Source organism: Protomyctophum parallelum (genome assembly GCF_964188405.1).
Source record: "Protomyctophum parallelum genome assembly, chromosome: 18".
Taxonomy (NCBI): Eukaryota; Metazoa; Chordata; class Actinopteri; order Myctophiformes; family Myctophidae; genus Protomyctophum; species Protomyctophum parallelum.
Genome location: NC_139716.1, coordinates 38,746,786 through 38,768,148, shown reverse-complemented (window position 1 = coordinate 38,768,148; position 21,363 = coordinate 38,746,786). Strand labels below are relative to the sequence as shown.

Sequence of the window (21,363 nt, the reverse complement as noted above, 5' to 3'; positions counted from 1 at the left end):
CACATTTTCTTTTCGTTTGATTGATTGAAGAATTTAACCCTATGCAGAACAGATACATTTCAAGCACAACTCGATACAAAAACCTAACTGTGGACGACACCATAAAGCATTACACTTGTTTACAACATTTAGAGACGTACAAATATACACTTGTATAACAAAAAAGCAGGACACATGTTTACTTTGTTGACCATTTGTTTTGTTTTGTGTGTTCTCTCCCAGACTAGAGGCTGGAGTAAGGAGACTTGCGTGGAGTTACGTCATGTGTTACGCAATGCGATGGTGGAGATGAAGCTGTTGGGACATGAACGAGACTCTCTGCTCGTTGACCTCATGAAGGCTCCCATGGACAGAGCCAGTGACATGCCCATCTCTGTTAGAGACCACCTGATCTTAATTGGATTGGCCAGGTAATGGCTTTTCTCTTTTTGTTGAGAATAATTTATTTCATGAGATGCTGTTGCAAAGGCATTCTAGGAGCAGTATCAATGGCTTCATGTGTTCAACTTGTCATTGTTGCTGATTTGTACTTTATTTAGCAGACCATTTGACCATTGAATTGCTAGTAGTGTTCAGAAACTCACTCTTGAAAAGGAAAGAGGAGATCCACACGCCGTTTTAACCCATTCTAGGCGGGACCGCCTTTTGGTGTTTTAAGCATTATGTCATACTTTACGAGCTTGTAGGTCTGCTATTTTTGAAAAGTCGTGAAAATGTGACGCAAATCTTTAAATATATTCTTTCAGAGCGAACATTTTTAACTCAAATCTTTGCATCTGGAGGGTCCCTGGAACTACATATTTTCAGATGGGGGTCGGCGGCCAATTTCATATAATTCTGGGGGTCCTTGACATGGAATATTGAGAACCACTGACATAGAAAACTGAAAACTGCCAGGATTTAGAAGACATTTTGTAGTCCTCGGGTCTAAATGGGTTTTAAAAGCTCCCAAAACTATTTGACAACAGAGTTGGAAAACAATACGTTTCGGCTTACCTTAGTCAGGTATACGGAGCTTTTAAAACTCTTTCCTTTCTTGGTTATTATTTTGGATCCTGCGCCCGTTGAAATGTGTGGATGTGCGTGCACCTCTTGACCATTGCAGAAACTCACTCTTCCCTAGGTACTACACTCCAGTACCGTCCTCTACTAGGCATCCTCTGCTGTACTACCCTTGCAACCACCCAAAGGTCGGCACAGAATACAACGCAATGGTCCCTCATGTTAACAGCCCGTCAGACTTCTACATACAACTGGTACTACACACTGTTGGTTACATATATCGCATATTTTATTTTGATGCCTCAGATTTTACTTTACTCTGCTTTCTAGTGGTTTTGGGTGAAAACAAGCCACATTCAACTGCCCATAATATGGAATGGATTATCACGGCTGTGTGGCTGAATGTAGAAGAATCTCCATTGCTGGCTTTTGTCTCTTTCTCTCTCTCTCAATCTCTCTCTCTCTCTCTCCTTCCTAGGGTGATAGCATGGAGTTCATGTTGCTGTCAAATAAGCTGGATGAGTTCTATTCCAGCTTGCCTGAAGGTGGAGATGAGCTGCAGCTCTACTGCCCCCTCCTCCACCAGGCCTGTGTGGCACGATTCAACGACGACAACTGGTGCAGAGCCATGGTCGTAGGTAAGGGCACGTGTGTGTTTGCGTTGGCCTCCTCTTTGACCTCACCCATTACTGTAGCTCGGGACTCTTGTCACATAGGGCAGCTGTGGCTCAGGAGGTAGAGCAGGTTGTCCAATGATTCCTGGGTCGGCGGTTTGAATCCCGGCTCCTCCTGTCTACATGTCGAAGTGTCCTTGGGCAAGACACTGAACCCTACATTGCCTCCAATGAGTCGGTCGGTGTGAGCTCGACACCATTGGTGTGTGAACGTGGGAAGTGAGGACGCTGGGGTCGACTGTTTGCCGCTTCACCTCCAAATGAATGAATGAACCATTGTAAAGCGTTTTGAGCACTTGGAAAAGCGCTATAAAAATGCAATTCATTATTAATATTCATTATTACATAGCGTTGCCATTCAGCCCAGAATCATGGGCAAAGTCAGCTATTTCTTGGACCTATTTTCCAACCTAATCGTGAATGTAAGGGTATTGACATCGTCCTGCAGATGTCTGTGGTTAAAAACGGGTTAATAAAATGATACTCCACTGTGAAATGGCAGTTTCTGATCAGGTCTTTTAACTAGCTCTTTCAGTGCCACCTAGTGGTCACCAGTTTAGGCTTTGAGTGCCAATTCTCCCATTATAAAGAGAGAAATAATTTGTAATTCTATTATGCATGTAATGTGCATGTCATCACCTGTACACCAGATTAGAGGAATTCTTATTAAATATGGATAAAAAAAATAAAAAATAATTCCCAAGGGAAGACGTCTTGTCGTCCGTGGCATCCGGTACATAATTGGCAATTAGACGTCTTGTCGTTTTTGGCTCTTAAACTTATTTTTCATAAACTGCACAGGCTGTCAAATTAACTGATTTTAACCCATTCTGACCTGAGATCAGATTCATACGAGGTTTCCGCCGGACACACACTGGTCTGATGAACCCATTCTGACCTGAGATCAGATTCTAAAAAATGTCAGTCGCTCTTCGATTTTTCAGAAAATAGCAGACCTACAAGCTCGTATCGCGCCACTCGGTGGCGCGATATGAGCTTGTAGATCTGCTATTTTTAAATAGCTAAAGCATAACATGATGCCGACACCAAAATGGGTGCCCGGTCAGAATGGGTTAAATGATTTCACAGCGGTATATCATTTTAGATTTTACCAACCTGTTTGACTACACCTACTGTATAAGCCTGGCACCATCAGTCTTGGATGGCAATACTATGAGAAAGATTTACTTCAATGTATCAGTAGTAGACAATTGGATTTCACAAATGGTCCTTACAAATACAGTAGGCCACTACTATCCCAGTCATTATATACTGTGTGTGTGTGTGTGTGTGTGTGTGTGTGTGTGTGTGCAGGTCATCCCAGGGGCAGACCTTCAAAGGTAGAAGTGATGTTTGTGGATTTTGGCAACAAAGACATCGTTTCTGTCAGCGACTTGAGGAAGATCAAGGATGAGTTCTTCGCCGTCCCTATCATGGTCAGATAAAAGTTATTTTTTTCAACAAAAAAATAAACACACCTAGAGTCAGGCCTCGAGATTAACGGCGTCCCGACGTCTATAAAATATCTATTTGGGCCGATTAAAATATCTCATTCAGGACAGTTTTGGGACTAGAGGAGTTTCTGTACTGAAAATGCACATGCGCACCGAACAACATGCGTAGCAGCGCTGCATAAGACACAGACGCAAGCAACACAGACTTACACAAATTATATTAAAGTAAAATAAGACTATTGTATTGTTAACACAGCCCGCTGCAAGTTACTGATCTGCTTGCCAGAGTGTCATACTCGCACACCCCACACCCGGACGGTACAGGCTGTGTGCCTGACTGTCACCGCCTCGCATCCAGCTTGTGGATCTGCTACTCTTGATACTGTAGTGCAGGGGTAGGCAACCTTAGCCACCAGTGCCAACATTGGCAGAAAGGAGGGCACACTGGCACGTGTGTGAGAGTATTTTTGGTTTTAACCCATTCTGACCTGAGATCAGATTCATACGAGGTTTCCCACTGGACACACGCTGGTCTGACGAACCCACTCTGACCTGAGATCAGATTCTAAAAATGTCAGTCGTTCTTCGATTCTTCAAAAATAGCAGACCTACAAGCTCGTATCGCGACACTCGGTGGCGCGATATGAGCTTGTAGATCTGCTATTTTTAAATGGCTAAAGCATAACATGATGCTGACACCAAAATGGGTGCCCGGTCAGAATGGGTTAAGTCCCTCATTTGTGTGTAAATTACATCCTGCATTCTGCATTCATTAAAACTGAACTCTGTTATTGCCCCGAGTCTAATGATCATTATAACGTGAGAAAATATTTAAAAAAGATTTTTCTTTCTTCATGTGGTGTCATTAAAATTAATTAATGTTGATATGGCACACTGACAATCTAGAAAATAAAAACATGGCACTTAATTTGAAAAAGGTTGCAGACCCCTGCTGTAGTGCTTGCATTGCATGTGCCAAACAAAACGATTTAACCCGCCCTCCCGAGTTTTAAAATCACTATCGATTTAATAGTTACGTAGGTCTTGCGCGGACATCCTCGGTCCACTCCAACTTCTACAGTCTACACTCTACACAGTGCAATCATTCTTAAATGGTATTTAAATGATTTGCATGCAGCGATATTTTCTCTTATTTCTAGCTGTAGGAAGCTACTCCGTGATACAACGGTGAATGAGTATTATTCTTTACTTTGAGCACATACTGGTTGAAGCCAACATGCAGGCTAAATAAGTATAGGCTAATGATTGCGAACGCAATGAGCCACTTACTATGACAGCAAGGGCTGAATGTCTGTGTATGTGTGTGTCTGTCCCGCTGTTACACCACCCGCCCGCCACCAGAGGGCGCAGCTGTAGCACACACACACACACACACACACACAGGGCGCAGCTGTAGCACACACACACACACGCACACGCACACGCGCACACACACACACACACACACACACACACACGCACACACAACCACACACACACAAGCTGCGTTCGCTTCCCGCGTTTGCGCGTCTTACTTGTTATAGGCTAGTATGACCAAAACATTCTTTCATCTCACATCTCACATCACATCATGAAAACTTTTCATCTGGGAGCATTTTTACTAAATCAGTGTATTTTCTCTATTTACAGAAGAAATACTATACTGCATTTATTGTATAACAGGGTTACCCAATAATAATAAAAAATAACACCCGTGTGAAGTGAGTGGCGCTCTCATCGTACATCACCATTTGCTCAGACACATGGGACGTAATTTCTCCATTCATTGTCAACAGGAATTTAATCTTGTGTAGGACAAAAATATCCGATTTGCTCGTCTATATGAATTCTCCATTCATTTAGTTCAGTTTGGGTTAGGACACAAATCTACTCTACAGCTGAATATAGGAGGGGCTAGCGCCCCTCAAAAATACAGTTATTAATTTTGTAATCTCAGTGGTGCTTTTATTTATTTCCCTTTTTTCCCCCCCGCGACTATACATTCACTTTGGGACGGTTCGAATAGTATTTTGGGACGGTTCCGGGACGTTGGTGAAAAGAGTTAGCCTGGAGCCCTGCCTAGAGTCGTGCAGAGAGTTTGGTGTGTTGGTGCAGAGAGTTTGGTGTGTTGGGTGGGTCACATTTAGATGACGGTACCCCTGTAATCCTGTGAGCGGAGCCTAGGTCTAATGCATCGCTGTGTCTCCCTGTGCCCTGCAGGCTATCGAGTGTGGTCTGTCTAATGTGCTTCCTCCTGATGGAGACACTTGGAATGAATCCACTATTAAAAGATTTGTCAGTCTCACTTTCCAGAAACACGTCACTGTGGTGGCCACAGGTACTGTGCGTGTATCTATTTCCATGTCTGTCATTTATAGTCTCTTCCGTACATGGCACCAAGTGTGTGTGTGTGATTTCAGAAAAAAAAGAATAAACCTGCACACATCTGCTCCGATGTAATTTATTGAATGACGACGTTTCGAGCCATGGCTATCCATCTTTTATTTTTTTACCACATGAAGAGCCTTTACACTCAAATTAATTACATTGGAGCAGATGGGTGATTGGGTGTGTGCGTTTATTCTCCTTTATCTGCTGTAATTTTCCAACCCAGCACCTCCACTAATATAAGTAATATGTGTATTATATTTGTTATTGTACCAAGTGTGTGATTTCAATATTGTTACTGTCGAGCATAAACCTGTACCTCCGTATTTCAACGTTGTATATGCATTTGCAAATGAATGTGCTATTGTGCTCTGCAAAATCTACAAGCCCACAACATGTTGTGATGAGACTAGTTGAGCTTGTAGATGGCCTTTTTTTGTTATATTGAAAACGTTTTGAAAGTGAAAGTGGTTAAGTGTATCTGGGTTTTATGAATATTTAACTAATAAACAGCTAACAGACTAAATGTATTTTTTTTCCAATTTCCTGAAAAGTAACGGTAACTTAAGAGGTTTCCACTCGACCGCAACAATGTGTAACTTATTTTCCCTCACTGTCCCCCGTGTAGCCAAGGTTTCCAAATACCAGCCATTGCTAGTCACACTGTATGAGAGTTCCCTCGATGGACCGCAGACCAACCTAAACGAATTGCTGATCACTGAGGAGCTGGCCAAGAGGTAAGACGGTCATTTGTATGTCCTGCACTTTGTTTTCCATGCCAGGGGCCTTTGGGGCTCTAGGGGGTCCCCGGGAAAAGGTGTTCATATAGCATCTAAATCATTTTGATCACTTTTACCCTATTTTATACAAGATCAACCCGATGCAATGTGAAAACAACATATTTTCAGTTGGGGGTCCGGCGGCCAAATACAAATATTTGGGGTTCTTGACAGGAAAAAGTTTGAGCGCCACTGACATGGAAACGTAGGTTTTTCAGAAAACTGTCATGATTTAGAAGACCTTTTGTAAAAATGTGGTCTCAGGTCTTAACCATATCTCTCCATTCCACCCACCACCTTTTCTCCTCTGCCTTTCCTCTCTTTCCTGCCTGCTCCACACACTCCCTGTCCTACCTGCAGAGTCGGAGCCAAAGACCCAGAGAGTTGCCGTGCCGAGGAACCAGTGTGGGACCCTCCACTGGAGGGCTTCGTAGCCTCTGAGCAGGAGTCTTTGTCCGGCAGCGCCTCAGACCAAGGAAGCCTCAGAGACCTGGCTCTGGATACTGTGGATTTCCAGCCCAACCTAGAGCTCCCTGCCTGCCTGGACAAGCTGAAAGTCAGGGTCACTCACGTCAACTCTCCTGGGAGCTTCTACATCCAGCTCACCCAGAACAATGTGCAACTCAAAAGGTGAGCGGTATGGGAGGTCTCGAATATACTGTGTAATAAGACTGGGCCAAACAATTTGGAGGAATTATACCCGTTTTTAAATTTAAATTTAAATTCAGTCTCAAAACGGATATGTTGGATAGTTAAAATCAATAACCTTTCTTATTTTAAATGATCCAAAATCGAAACGAAATAGATCCCAGTAAAAAACAATATATCTACGCAGTGATATTAGTCTGGGCCATGCCAGGTTATCTCTGTGGGGATAACACTGTTTCATTCTAACCAGGTTGAACGAGATGTTGAAGCAGGAGTATGGTTCTACGGAGCCCCAGCATGTCCAGTGGGAGGCAGACATGTACTGCGCTGTTCTGATCAATGGACTCTGGGAGAGAGGACAGATCTGCAACTCTGATGCAACCACCAACATGGCTGAGGTATCCCTGCCTCTCTAGATAGAACACTGTCAGTTATAGAGCTTCCATTCCAACTGATTTTCTGCTTGTATAATTACGTTTCAAAACGTAAAGGCCAGGGATAGTTAACTTCCAATGGGAGTTGCTCAGTTTGAAGAACGCTCTACTTCCCCATTTGCCAACCAAAATGTCTTTGCCAAATGGAAAAGTGCAAACGAGCACTCTATGTTAAACCCCAGCTGCTCTATGTTAAACCCCAGCTACTCTATGTTAAACCCCAGCTGCTCTATGTTAAACCCCAGCTGCACAGGGTTTCCTCACTCTATGTTAAACCCCAGCTGCACAGGGTTTCCTCACTCTATGTTAAACCCCAGCTGCACAGGGTTTCCTCACTCTATGTTAAACCCCAGCTGCACAGGGTTTCCTCACTCTATGTTAAACCCCAGCTGCACAGGGTTTCCTCGTGCTAAATGCACAGGCCTGTCTGCCGTTCCAGCATTGACCAGTAGCCTTGACGGCTTCATCTTTGCCCAGTAGATATTATACTACCAGTAGATACATTCTACTGGTAGTATAAACTCCTCTAAATTCAAATGGAAAGGAATCGATGCGTAGTTGTTACTAATGTCTGTCTCTCTCTGGTGGTGGTTTGTAGGTGAGACGATGTGACTTTGGCAACAGAGTCTCTACAGGACTCTGTTGCCTGAGGCCTCTACAGGATTCCCTTGTTGGTTCCCTGGCATTAGAGTGTACTCTGAGTGACATCAGGTGAGTGGAGACAGACTTTACATGTATAATATCTAATAATCTAATAATAAAATAATATAATATTGTGCTTTTATAGGAGTCACATAAAACATTGCATACATATATTGCCCTTTCTGTAACCATGGAGGGCCATTTTGGGAAATGCATTGGGGTAAGCATGTAATTACATAAAACCTCTGTTTAATGCAAATGCGTAAGTTGTGTTGTTTTGAGGATGTCACTGCAAGGGGTCTAATAAGGGGTCAAAGGAGAGGAGCAGGCTCGGGTAAAAGGTTTCTGTCCGCACCAACCAGCCCCACAAACAATATATGAATCAACGACCCGCCCACCCCACGGCACAGTTGGTAGTGCTGTCGCCTCACAGCTAGAAGGTCCTGGGTTCGATTCCCGCTCGGGACGCTGTGGGTGCTGGCGGCGTGTTTCCTCTGTGTCATCAGTGCCCATACCCGAGGCAAGGTTGGCGAAAGGGCCTTTCTGTGTGGAGTTCGCATGTTCTCCCCGTGTCCCCTAGGGTAGGTACCCTCACAAAAACATGCAGTAATCCTGGTCTCTAAACTGCCTCCCCCTGGCCAGCCGGGACGCCTGATGGAGGGGAAAGGAACTGGTTGGAATAACGTGTTCCTTCCTTCCACGGGCTACGTCCAACCAGGGAAGCCCCCCCCCCCTGTCAGGTGTAAAGGAGCAACTTGGGCATGAAGGAAGCATGAGTTCAAGTCCGTTGCTCTCCCCATGTCCCCCGTATATGGGGACTAGGTTGGCGGAGGGTCTATCTAATTTTAGCTTGATTGTCTAGAAAATTGTGAAATATAGGCTAGTATGACCAAAACATTCTTTCGTCTCACATCACATCATGATGTGAAATGACAGAGCGAGAGAGAGGTGACGTCTCTCATTCCTGCGTGCGTTGTAACAAATTATTTGAATGAACGGTAAAACTTATACAAATACATGACATACTATCTGTCTCGGACCGGTTCACTTCACTCGTTTGGTTTGTGTGCGCACTTGCATGTGTAGGTCTCCGCTCGAGATGAATGAGTGTCATGTGCTCATTTTAGTTTTGATTGTGTATACATATATACTTCGACTTAGGCCTCTTTTAGACGGCGACCATCTCCATATAACACGTCAAAGTCCCGTTGCGTTCTCATTTTTTCTTACCCTTTACACGAGAACGCACACGTTATGATATGATGTGCTATTATGCTATACTGTCGCTAGGTGGCGATAACGGGCTGCCAAATAGACAGGTCACCCACGTACAAGAAGAAGAAACCTTCACGCAAGCCTGCGCAACACGGCTCTGGGCGCGCCACGGGATGGTATATATTTTATAATACATTAGGCTACATAAAAGCTGCTGCCGTCTATCACAAGGCTTTTTATTTACATCATGGTTTTACATTCAACATCGCTGATGAGCAGCACTTTGTAGGCGAGGAGGGAGGCTTGTTCAGGAACTCCATTATATCATAATGATATGGCTCTGCATCAATGTAATAAACATATGCGCTGTGAGCCAACATGAGCCATGATGTCATAAGTTTTGCGGATTCACCGTTTTGCCTGTTTATATGGAGACCATAGGAAACGGTGTTCTGAATGATTTCCACTCTGGGAGGCGGTTTCACTTCGATGCGTTTTCACCTCCTGAGAACACCGTTCTCGTCTAAATGACAGCGCTAAACGGTACTTTATTTTGCCGTTTTTTATGAACACCATCCTCGTGTAAATAGCACCTTAGTTGCGCGGCGGCGGTACCGCACACCCAAAATAAATGCTCTACGAGCCTGCGACGCGTTGTGAGCTTGTAGATGTGCTATAATTGTGTGTGTGACTGTGCGCACTTTGCATGGCACCACGCTCAATTAAGAAAGATTCAGTGCAGATGCGCTCAATGCGCTCATTGCTCTGAGGGCGAGAGGGGAATTCTTTCAACATAAAATGCTACATTCCAGTTCAGGACATTGATGAACTGCAGGAGTAGAAGAGACAGGAGAGCAGGTAGCGCTTTATTTTCCTCCTTTTTTGAAGGAGGGGGGGTTTGACCCACCCCGCCCCGCTGAAAACCTTGACCCCTCCACCCGACCTGTGGGCAACGGGCATCACTAGAGGTTAGGGCTAGTGTTTGTGAGGTTATGTTTAGGCATAGCTTTGGTGAAGTTAAATGTTACAGTTCAGACGCAATCAAGGTGAAACACCAATGAAAGGGCAGATACACATTAAGCCCTTCTTCATTGACGCTCTAATTGTCACAATGACATTTCTATCTTCTCCATTCTGCAGGCCAGCTGGAGGCCGCTCCACATGGACCGCCACCGCCTGTGACTTCATCTCCTATTACGTGACTGGAGCTATGGCCACCATGACCATAAAGGTCTGTCTCTCTCCCTATGGCCACCATGACCATAAAGGTCTGTCTCTCTCCCTATGGCCACCATGACCATAAAGGTCTGTCTCTCTCCCTATGGCCACCATGACCATAAAAGTCTGTCTCTCTCCCTATGGCCACCATGACCATAAAGGTCTGTCTCTCTCCCTACAGTACATCTCTTTATACCACTGGTTTTCAACCCTTTTCATATCAAGGTCCAGTATTTACTCAGCATTTGAGCCACGGAACCACCGCTTGATGAGATTTAGCCTCTCAGACCCAAGAGGGCTGTGTGTGTGTACTGTGTACGATGTTAAGTTTTGTCATGTTAAGACTTAAAGCGATGGATAGCGTATGTAATTGTGTGCATTCTGTGTTGTTGTGAATGTTTTCATGTTTGTTTTATGTATTGTATTGTTGTGTAGGAGCTGACAGAGCAGCGTCCAGTTCCCGTCTCTCTGTCCTGCTCCAGCAAGACTGGACAATATGTCAGCATCGCCGACTTCCTGGTCCATGAGGGCCTCGCACTGAAGGAGAGGAAACAAAGGTGTGTGTGTGTTAGGAGTGTACATGGGGCTGAGACTTTGTTCTCCCAAATTTGTAGAACTGTTATTTATTTATTTTTTTGGCTTTTGCCTTTATTTTATATTTTTTATGGAGGGACAGACAGTAGGTTGACAGGAAATGGGGGAGAGATGGGGGGGGTGACATGCAGTAAAGGCTGTCGGGATAGGGAGTCGAAGTGGATTACCAAGGTGCCTGGAACGCTGAGCCTTATTTGAGATTTTAACTTAAGTCTCCAGTTTGTGTTTACCATGATACCAAGGGTTGTAAACATAGCACTACTTTGTGATGTGTGAAGGTTTAGATCTTCATACCTTTGTCTGGTTACCTTGGACAGACAACCTGATGGTCTACAAAAGGCCTCCGTTGCACCTGTAATTCTGTTTGTGTGCAGTAATTTTGCTAGTTTAGTGGCTACATTTGCAACATCTGTATAATGGGCTGTGTGCCCCCCCCCCCCCCGTGTACTTCCAGAGAGATTTCCACGGTGAAGGTGGAGGACGGTGTCTCGGGACCCCAAGATGGTGGGACTCAAAAGGACGTGCCTGCTGTTGATGACAGCATCACTCCTTCACCTCCATCAACCCCTGCTTCTCCTCCTCCACCACCCACACCTCCATCAACCCCTGCTTCCCCTCCTCCACCACCCACACCTCCATCAACCCCTGCTTCCCCTCCTCCACCACCCACACCTCCATCAACCCCTGCTTCCCCTCCTCCACCACCCACACCTCCATCAACCCCTGCTTCTCCTCCATCACCACCTTCACCTCTGTCAACCCCTGCTTCTCCTCCATCACCACCTTCACCTCCATCAACCCCTGCTTCCCCTCCTCCACCACCCACACCTCCATCAACCCCTGCTTCTCCTCCATCACCACCTTCACCTCCATCAACCCCTGCTTCTTCTCCATCACCACCTTCACCTCCATCAACCCCTGCTTCCCCTCCACTACCCTCTCCAGCCCCCTCCAGCCCCACCTTGCCTGTTGTTCCCAAACCAGCCCCCAAGCCTGCCCCCCGCACTAGTTTGGCTGCTGAGAAGGTGAGCATCCATGACACACTGGTATATCCAATGATCCATTCGATCGGAAGTCTGTGGCCACAATAACAGATTTATCAAACTTGGATGTCCGCGCTGCTACGCGGCTCTCGCATATAGTGTTCGGGGCCACTGTGCGCACCTCACGCCTAAGTTGCACTGCCGATCCGAACAATATGCCCATATATAGTCATATGGGGTCTCCAGGTACATTCATGTTCTATCCTGTAGCCAGGTCATGAGGAGAACTCACAGGCATGCGTTGCTTTGAGTAGCCACAACAAACTATTCTGGTTCGATGTACCGTAATTTCCGGACTATAAGCCGCGGCTTTTTACCCATGATTTGAACCCTGCGGCTTATACAACGGTGCGGCTAATCTATGGATTTTTACAGCTAACGCAGAGCCATCTCAGGCTCTGAGCTAACGTAGCTGCGGCTTATAGTCCGGTGCGGCTTGTATATGGGATTTTCCCTAAATTTGGCTGGTGCGGCTTATATTCAGGTGCGGCTTATAGTCCGGAAATTACGGTATATATTTGAAGACAAGAAATGATGCAAGACCAAAAGAGACGGTGTGTGTGGCAAGATAAAAAAATGCCCATGAAAACACAGCCTTGTTGTTCCCATTCGATGAATGATTTGTGTGTGTGTGTGAGAGGTAAATATGGAGTTAACATCATTCTCTGTCCCACTCTATTGTGCGCCCTACCTCATGCTCTCTCTTCATAACTAGTATTAGTATTATCTATTAGTTTAGTATTAGTACAATCCTAACTAGTTTGGGGTTTTCTGTCCTCAGTCAAGGGAACCCAGTTTGCTCAACAACGATAACGGTAAACAGACATTGTGTAGGAGGACTGCCCTTCAGCATGTGTGTGTGTGTGTGTGTGTGTTCCTCCATCTTGAACAGGTGAAGACAACATTGTACCAGCCTCCTGAGCTGCCGAGTGACGGTCCCATCAGGCTCAGCATCACTGCTGTGGGGGACGATGGTGTCATCTATGCCAGGACGAAGCAGGCTGGTACACATCAATTATTTTATAGTCCCTGTGCTCTCGGCACAATGTGTAAAACGGGTCTTTAAATGTCTCAGGACTTTTAGTTATTTAAAGAAATCTTATATCTAGTCCAATCCACTTTATATATAGCGCACTTTTAAAACATTGTTGAACCGAAGTGCTGTAAACGGGTGCAGTACTTAGTTTAGACAGTTTTTGGTTCATTGGTTAGACCAGTTATTAGTCCTACAACTACAACCTATCTCAAACCCTCACCCTAAACCTAACCTTAACCTACCTAATTATGCACCCCTGTAGACTTAGATCAATTGAACAGTTGTTGGTCTACCATATAGTTGTTTGCTAACTGCATATAACTAGTAGACAATTCAATTACTGGGGTATAATTTATATCAAACGAAGCAACGTGTCAAAAATAAATCGGGCTATATTGCATATATGACGAACAATAGAAATGGTACTTCTACCAGGATGACGGTAGCATACTGTAACTACTGGTAAACTATTGAAAGGTATTATCATAGTGATTTGATATGGTAGGTTGCTGGTGACAATAATATGCATCTGGTAGTGGAGTCTAAGCAATTTTAGTATTTTTTTATATATGACTTTGCTCTATTTCAGTATCATTCATAATAATTGGTTTTGTTCACTTCCTTGTTTATGGCCCGACTAAACTGTCTCTTCTCTCTAAATCTACGGCGCTCTCCATGGTTTTGATCAAAACGGCAATGTTCTGTCCTCATTTCTGACTTGACCAAGCATCTCGTTTGGAATATAAACGCGTCTAAAGAGATGACATGTGACAGTGCAAGTTAGTAACGGAAGGATTATCCCTGCCGGTTTTGGGGGGTAATGGAAGGTGGGGCTTTTCAGAGTGAACACCCTGTGTATTTCTGTGTGTTTGTGTGTCAGTGTATCAGCTGGATCTGCTGAGATACAGGATCAAGCAGCATATGAAGACACTGCCCAGACAGAAACCGTACACCTGGAAGTGCGTGCAGGGCTGCTCTGTCATGGGACCAGACATGCTTTGGTACCGAGGACAGGTGCTGGAGATCATCAGCGGACATGTCAGGGTCAGGCTTGCATATAAACGATCACCTTCACTTGGTCTCTTGTCGAATTCCAATTCTTACTCTTAACTTCTACACTTGCTCACTCCACTCTTGTCTTGGTCCTTCCTCCTTGAGGATTAGATGTGAATCCGGAGGAATAGAATATTTTCTTTAATGGAGACAAATCAAAGATTATAGTGATTCTCACAGTGTGTGTGTGTCTCTGTCTCTATCTCTCTCCAGGTGCGTTATGTGGACAATGGTCATGTAGAGGACATTCCAGTGGTTCATGTGTATCCTATGTTGCTGTGTGAGGAAGTCCCTCAGCTCTGTATCCCCTGCCGGCTATATGGACTCATCCCTGTAAGTGTCTGTGTGTCTGTGTGCGTGCACATTCACCATTTTAAATGTAGTCATCTCAGACATACTGTACATGAGTGTGAGAACACCATTGAGCGCTGTGTGTGTGTGTGTGTGTGTGTGTGTGTTTCTCTCTCTAGGTTGGCAGGAAGTGGCAGGTTGATGCAGTTGCTCTGCTCAGGAACCTGCTGGTGGGTCGTGTTCTGGACATGCAGGTCATGGTAAGATCCCTCAGAAGTAGACACTGCTTCAAGGATTTGAAGCAGTAGTGTTCACAGTAGTGTTCTTTTATTGCAACACCAAAATTGGTCACTAGTTCAGGCTTGTTTCAATAATCCTCTGCCGTCCTCTGGGGGCTTGGTGTGTGTGCTCTAGGAGCTGCCTTTGGCATCGTGGGGCAGTGTGACAGTCCAGATCTTCCTGGATGGACTGAATCTGAGCCGGATCATGTGCCACCATCAACATGCCTCTGTGGACACGACTGTTGCATTACAGGAGGTGTGTGTTGTTGTATTTTATACATGTGGATTGACTTTACAAAGGAAAATCATTGACTCTGTTATATACAATTATTTTGACCGGTAATGCAATGAATTGTATTGACCGCAAGCTCTCCTATAAATGCAGAGTTGAAGTGCATCCAATAGTTGACAGAGGATTATGTGTCTCTTTGTGTAGGAACATTTCTTCAAATCCACTGGCCTCTCCCTGGATAAGTGGGATCTAAACACTAAGGTACTGTAACTGTATTGGATAAGTGGGATCTAAACACTAAGGTACTGTAACTGGTACTAATGACACCAAAACCACTCATTTGTTCCATGTTGTTCAATCGTATTTGTTTCTGCAGTCCAGTGGTGTGTGCTAGTTTTTTTTCTTTGAGGATACACCATCAAATGTTCCCTCCCACATGCACGGCACGTGCGCAAGTATAGACGAGTGTGTGGTCATCGAATGAAATAACCGCTCTATTGTTGAGTCATGTTAAAGTCTCCAATGACCGGGGTGCCCGCTGGCCTAGTGGTCCAGGCGCCACATATAGGCTCTGGCCCGACGGCGTGTCCCGTTCATGACGACCTTTGCTTCATGTCTCTCCAAACTCTCTCTCTCCCTCTTTCCTGTCCGTCTTCACTGTAACTATCAATATAGGCACAAAAGCAAAGAAATCCACTGACCAGCAGTCATTATCACCTTAAGATAATAGCCACACATTATCACATGAAAAAGGATATTTGGACTGCCCCCAGCCCCCCCTCCTGTGTATCAGATACTTTTCCTCGTATGGTTACTGGACTGTATAAGATTTTATTCTTTGCTCTTGGACGGTTTACTACACATATTACTGTGTGTATATTAACTGTAGAACACACCGCTGCTGCAGCCCAGAGCCATAGACTAAGACAGAGTTACGACAACTCTGTTCACTTCATGGGCCAGTCTCTTCTACATAGACTTCTATTGAATGGGGACAACCGGAAGTTTATGCAATGCATTGGAGTCTATGGGCTCGTGCAAATACATGAACCACGTGACCAGGCTGTTTTCTGCCCCCTCAATGTCGCAACTCTGTCTTACTCTATGGCTCTGCTGCAAGCCTACACTGTCACCTTTCATTTCGTATTGAATGTGGTGAAAAGTGAAGGGATAATAGTGATGCTGTGTTGAACATACAGGGTCTGGAGGTGGCAAATGAACCAGTGCTGGGTCCCTTCTCCTACCCCAGTCTGCCCGAGGAGGGAGAGCACTTCAGGGTCAGGGTCAAACACCTCTGCACCCCCAACGAGGTACTGTAGCAGACAGCATTGTTTTTCAATTTAACATTAATACGTTTACTTACACTACACAAGAACACAGGAGTGTCTTCCCAGACATGTGTGCCGAGAACACAGTACGTGTCTTCCCAGACATGTATCACAACCAGGGGGGCAGTCAGCCAGATATTTCGTGAAGCCTCATTTGAAATCGGTAGTTCATATAATGGCCTGTTGTGGCGCTGGACTGGACCCAAAAAGCCCCATAGCTCCATAGAGGCCCATGTATTTTGGCCCAACTTCACCTAGACTGTAATACCTTAATAAACATGGTCATGAATACTTTCTGCTTCCAGTCACTAGTTTAAAGTCTCATTTCTAATGTCATAATATTCTTTTTGGAAAATGATGGTCCCATTAATTAAAAAAATGACCATAAAGTCGCGTATGTTCTGAGGGACGTGGCTACCGTTACAGTCTATGATGGGGATACCCCGCCCACTCGAGTCAAAATAAAAACCAACGGGGAAGAAGGGGGGAAGTCCCGCCTCGTTGTCTGGGCCAGCCAATGGCCAGCTGGGCCAAAACGGATCTTGAAAGATGGCGACTTACAGTGCATTAGAATGCAAGGGATTTCAGGCTTCATTTTACGTTCATGTTAGACCCGGGGAACGCTTTGTCCATATTTTTTACAGTCTATGATCACAACCCTGTATGTTGACCTGGCATGCACAGTAATCTCAACAATCCTGTAGTTTGTGATGCACCATTCTTTTTCTTCAATCATATATGATTTTAAAACATAACGTAATGTGAGCCCAGAATTCGTCTTTCACAACAGGGACAAAAGGACAGATAAAACGAATAGCGTCTATATAACGTGCACTCTGCAGGTGTTCCTGGTGCCTGTGGAAGAGGCTGGTCCTGTGTTGGTGAATGGAGAGACTCTGGAGAAAGCAATGGTCAGAGTTAATGCAGATATAGACCGTCTACCATGCCCTACCAACTATCCCTTGGGTAAAAAAAAATAACCTTGTTCTACATATCTATGGTCTGTTGTGTAGTGCACTGCAGTGTCTACATGTCCTGTCAAGTGTGCCAATATTCAGGTTCATTGACATGGTGTTTAATGTGTGTGTGCATCCAGGAGGTGTGTGTCTGGCAGAGTACAGCGATGGGAGGTATTACAGGGCCAGGATGATGGAGTTTGTCGGCGTAAATCCACCAGCATTGTTGGTGCAACATGTAGACTTTGGATCGGACGACACCGTGCCCACCAGCAAGTAAGATCCACATGAAGCCAATAATTAGGGCTGCAACTAACGATTATTTTCATAATCGATTCATCGGGTGATTATTTAATCGATTCATCGGATTATGGCACCTTTTTGCAATTACTTAAAAAATTTAGCTTCAAGTTATTTTAGGCATGTTGTAACTAACAATAAACACGCACACGCGCGCACACACACACACACAGACACAGTGTAGGACAACAAGTTACAAGTAGCATGCTAGCTGATAGGGGAAACCGTTCTTATTTAGCAGCCATATTGGCATGTTCTCTAGGGTCTATGCTCTAGTATCACATCTTGCCAAAGTTAAACAGCACTAAATAAATCATAAAGCAAAACGTTCACGGAGATTCTGCTTTTGCCCTGTGCCCACTTCAATGCGCTGCTGAGATTACACAGGTGGAACAAATTTGAGGAGCTAACGAGCAAGCTACATTGCTAGTGCTCGTCGTAGCCAGCCTGCAAGCTCACAGATTCAGACATTGGGGAGCATTTTTTGTCATAAGACAAACAAATATGGACAGTGGCCGTGCTCACAAATACCATGTTTTGGGACCTGTTTAGGGCATTTTGCAACCTGTTGATGAGTTTGCAGATCAGCTGTTTTGAGCGCATCGCAGCCACCGAGCCACTTGACTGACGCTCTCCCTCTCTCTGTGTGTGTGTGTGTGTGTGTGTGGGAGACTGAAGTTGGGAGAGAGAGGGGTAGATGCGGAGCGCTCTGGTCACGTTCAAGACAATCTCGTGTTGTGTTTATACCGACCCGTTGCATATTGTTCGTTCAGCCTAGTGCCGTTACTGAACGATAAAAAGAAAGCAGCTTCACGTTACATCTTAATGTTGGAAAACACCCGCGATTAAATCGATAATCAAATTAGTTGGCAACGAATTTAATTATCGACTTTTAACGATTTAATCGATTCATTTTTGCAGCCTTGGAAGCCATGCCGTTATTGGATCCCGTCCTGTTCAAATATATGAAGCGGCGCGGTGACGTTTAGTTCCTCTTTAGCGGTCAATAGTGTTGAAATGTGGATTAGGAGGGTTTTCATGTTTACTGTGCATGTGATGTTTTGTGCGCGTCCTCCCCCCAGGCTGCGTAAGATGCCTGCTGAGCTGCAGAGGTTTCCTGCCAGTGCTCTGAAGGTGCGTCTGTGTGGGTTCAAGCCTCCGCGGGTCAACCTGGAGACGGAGATGCTGCCCTACAGTCCTGAGTGGAGCGTCAAGGCCGCACAGCTCATGATCGACCTGTTGCACGGAAAAATCACTGCTTCAGTCATGGTGTGTGTGCACACACAATGTTTCATTGATGTACACATTCCACTGCACAGTGCACACACTGGTGGCAACATGTGCAAACTACACTAAATGGTTCAAACTGACTTGTCTGCTTCTGAAAGGGCTTTAGTGATTTAGACATTTTAAACGGCATCAAGAAACTCAACATTTATTTAAATGCATTTACTACATTTTACATTTACTACTACAAGTTTACTACATGTCTGTCTGTCCCTTCTTTCTTCCCATACATCTCTCCAGGCCAGAGAGCCAGAACTCGCAGTGCTGTTATATAATGAGAATGGAGAGCTGGTTCACTTACCTCTGGTGAACAGACGCCTGGCTGATCATGAATCATGACTCGACCGAACAGCAGAGGATACGCCCCACATAATCTGGTGTGCTTGGTTTACAAGAAAGACATATTATTCTCCCTAGAAAGAGACAGAAGCCACATATAGTTATTATTCACTTTGTATAAAACTCTTTGAGCCCCATAGATCACTTGTATTACCACTTATTGTATAAAGTTAGTAGTGAACTGTGTGGGTTGTACATGGAGACGTGTGATTACAAGTTAATCTAGTTTGACCTTCAAACTGATGTTTTTCAGTTAGTTTAAATATAATGGGCAATGTGCTTGTGCACATTTTATTTGTTTGCTTATTTTCATTCATCAGTGGAATTTGTGCCCTTCATTTATTTTTTATTTTTTGCAGATTCAAAGATTTTGAAGACTACCCGTTTGTTCAAATAGTTTGTTAAATATAACCAATATTTCTCTCTCTGTAAGATTGTCTACAGATTATTTATCCTTTTTCTTAACTTTCTATCTGCCTTGTTTTGTGTGTTTTTGTGTTCTCTGTAAGACATCTGCAGATTTAAATTTGTTTTATTTGTATCTTGGATAAACGTTGTTCCAAATGTTTTATTTTTGAATTGGCTAAACATTGTTCCAAATGTTTTGTTTTCTGTTGACTACAGATTAAAACTGTTGCTCTTGTTCATGTTTTGTTCATGTTTTCTTTTTCAGAGCTTCTCGTTGATCAAAACATTAATTTAACTCTAATTTAAAGCTACTGAAGTGCCCTGGTACAAAGAAACAGTGTTTAGGGAGCCTGAAGCCTGATTTATACTTAATCGTACAACAGTGTCGTGAGCTTGCTCATCTGCTATTTCCGATGTGCGACACAGTTGTACTATGGAGGATAAATTAGGCGATGGCATCACTCATTGACTTGGAACTATTAGTGATAGAATGGCTCTTGCCTCCAAAGCAAAGAAAATAAAGTGTTGATTCTACAACCAAATATAGATAAAATAACTATACGCACTGTGCTAACCACCACAAATACATTTTCACACAACGTAAAAATCTGAAATGGTCTGCTTCCTCTGTGCTGCCCATACAAGGCTGTGATTCTCTCTGGAGACCTGAACAAGGTCACAATGGCATGGTATTTTCAAAACGACAATCTGTGGCATTTCTGATTTTGAATTTCCTACTACTTCTGCAAAATAATCAAAAAGGTAAACTACGGTCATTTCAGGTTTGGAATACAAAGATCCTGGCATGGCTGAAAAGTCACTTGATTCTACAACCAAACATACTTCCAGAGTGGTTTTACTAATGTTTCTTGATGATGTCCCAGTTCTGAACTCATCCTAGGCCATCTGGTCCAGAACCGCAGCGACAGAGCAGATCAGAGGCAGGAACTTAGGACGCGCAGGAGGATTCTAAAAACGACTTATAAGTCCTAAAGCCTTGTTTATACTTCACTGTGCAACGGTCCTATGCTGGACAATAGCAGATATGCAAACTCACAGCACATCTCATTCAAGACACTGAACTTGCAGATCTGCCATTTTTGAACACACTATAAAGTTAACCATTTATCATGCTGCTCTACGTGGCACTGCATTCTGTGACATTAAACCAAATGGCATTTTCCACTCTATGACACTACTGTTCTACATTTTTGTCTAATAAAATAGGCTATTAATTTAATCAATCAAACTGCATTAACTAACAGAGATACTACTAACCAAGCCATGTCAACATGCTCTATAGGAGTCTCAATAACAGGTATAAGTAACGTTTAATGTTTAGTAATTTTTAATGTAGCAGAAGAGGCCATTCATTGAACAGAGTTTTGCACAATTTTAACATCCCAGATCGATTGAAATATGAATCTACTGTGCTGTGCTACACCATGATATATTAAGAGTACAATAACATTCCATTGTGAATAAAAACGTATTAACCACAGTGTAATGCTAAAGGTTTCATCACAGGGCTGTCTGCTTCATGTAATATCATTAAAAGTGTTGTTGGTGACAGTTATATGAGTTGGAAGCATTAAGACCCATTTTAACCCTCAATGGCTTCCTTTCTGACAAATAACGTTATTGTAAAAAATTCACGCGTTCATATGTAGCTATTTTGCATTAGAAGCGGATGGGACCAAGGGACCCGGATGTAACGTAAGAGGACTACAATAGATTCGCGGTTAAATCTCGCGGGCGTGG

The 21,363-nt window shown here is 44.1% G+C and overlaps 1 protein-coding gene across 1 annotated transcript in view; it reads left to right on the top strand.

Annotated features, from left to right (window-relative positions):
- Positions 1–19,194, top strand: part of LOC310876137 (RING finger protein 17-like) — a gene marked incomplete at both ends in the record, with an annotated part of 29,748 nt that extends 10,554 nt beyond the window's left edge. Inside the window, 24 exons of the mRNA XM_083789582.1 lie at positions 223–410; positions 1,124–1,256; positions 1,481–1,640; positions 2,991–3,112; positions 5,351–5,468; positions 6,147–6,255; positions 6,658–6,927; positions 7,196–7,343; positions 7,978–8,090; positions 10,377–10,467; positions 10,890–11,011; positions 11,503–11,521; positions 11,590–12,012; positions 12,984–13,095; positions 14,008–14,171; positions 14,394–14,513; positions 14,651–14,731; positions 14,886–15,008; positions 15,189–15,245; positions 16,184–16,294; positions 17,155–17,278; positions 17,409–17,544; positions 18,651–18,837; positions 19,096–19,194. Coding sequence (XP_083645708.1) covers positions 223–410; positions 1,124–1,256; positions 1,481–1,640; positions 2,991–3,112; positions 5,351–5,468; positions 6,147–6,255; positions 6,658–6,927; positions 7,196–7,343; positions 7,978–8,090; positions 10,377–10,467; positions 10,890–11,011; positions 11,503–11,521; positions 11,590–12,012; positions 12,984–13,095; positions 14,008–14,171; positions 14,394–14,513; positions 14,651–14,731; positions 14,886–15,008; positions 15,189–15,245; positions 16,184–16,294; positions 17,155–17,278; positions 17,409–17,544; positions 18,651–18,837; positions 19,096–19,194 — 3,330 coding nt within the window. The remainder of the gene's footprint in view (positions 1–222; positions 411–1,123; positions 1,257–1,480; positions 1,641–2,990; positions 3,113–5,350; positions 5,469–6,146; positions 6,256–6,657; positions 6,928–7,195; positions 7,344–7,977; positions 8,091–10,376; positions 10,468–10,889; positions 11,012–11,502; positions 11,522–11,589; positions 12,013–12,983; positions 13,096–14,007; positions 14,172–14,393; positions 14,514–14,650; positions 14,732–14,885; positions 15,009–15,188; positions 15,246–16,183; positions 16,295–17,154; positions 17,279–17,408; positions 17,545–18,650; positions 18,838–19,095) is intronic.
- Between the last annotated feature and the right edge of the window lie 2,169 nt (positions 19,195–21,363).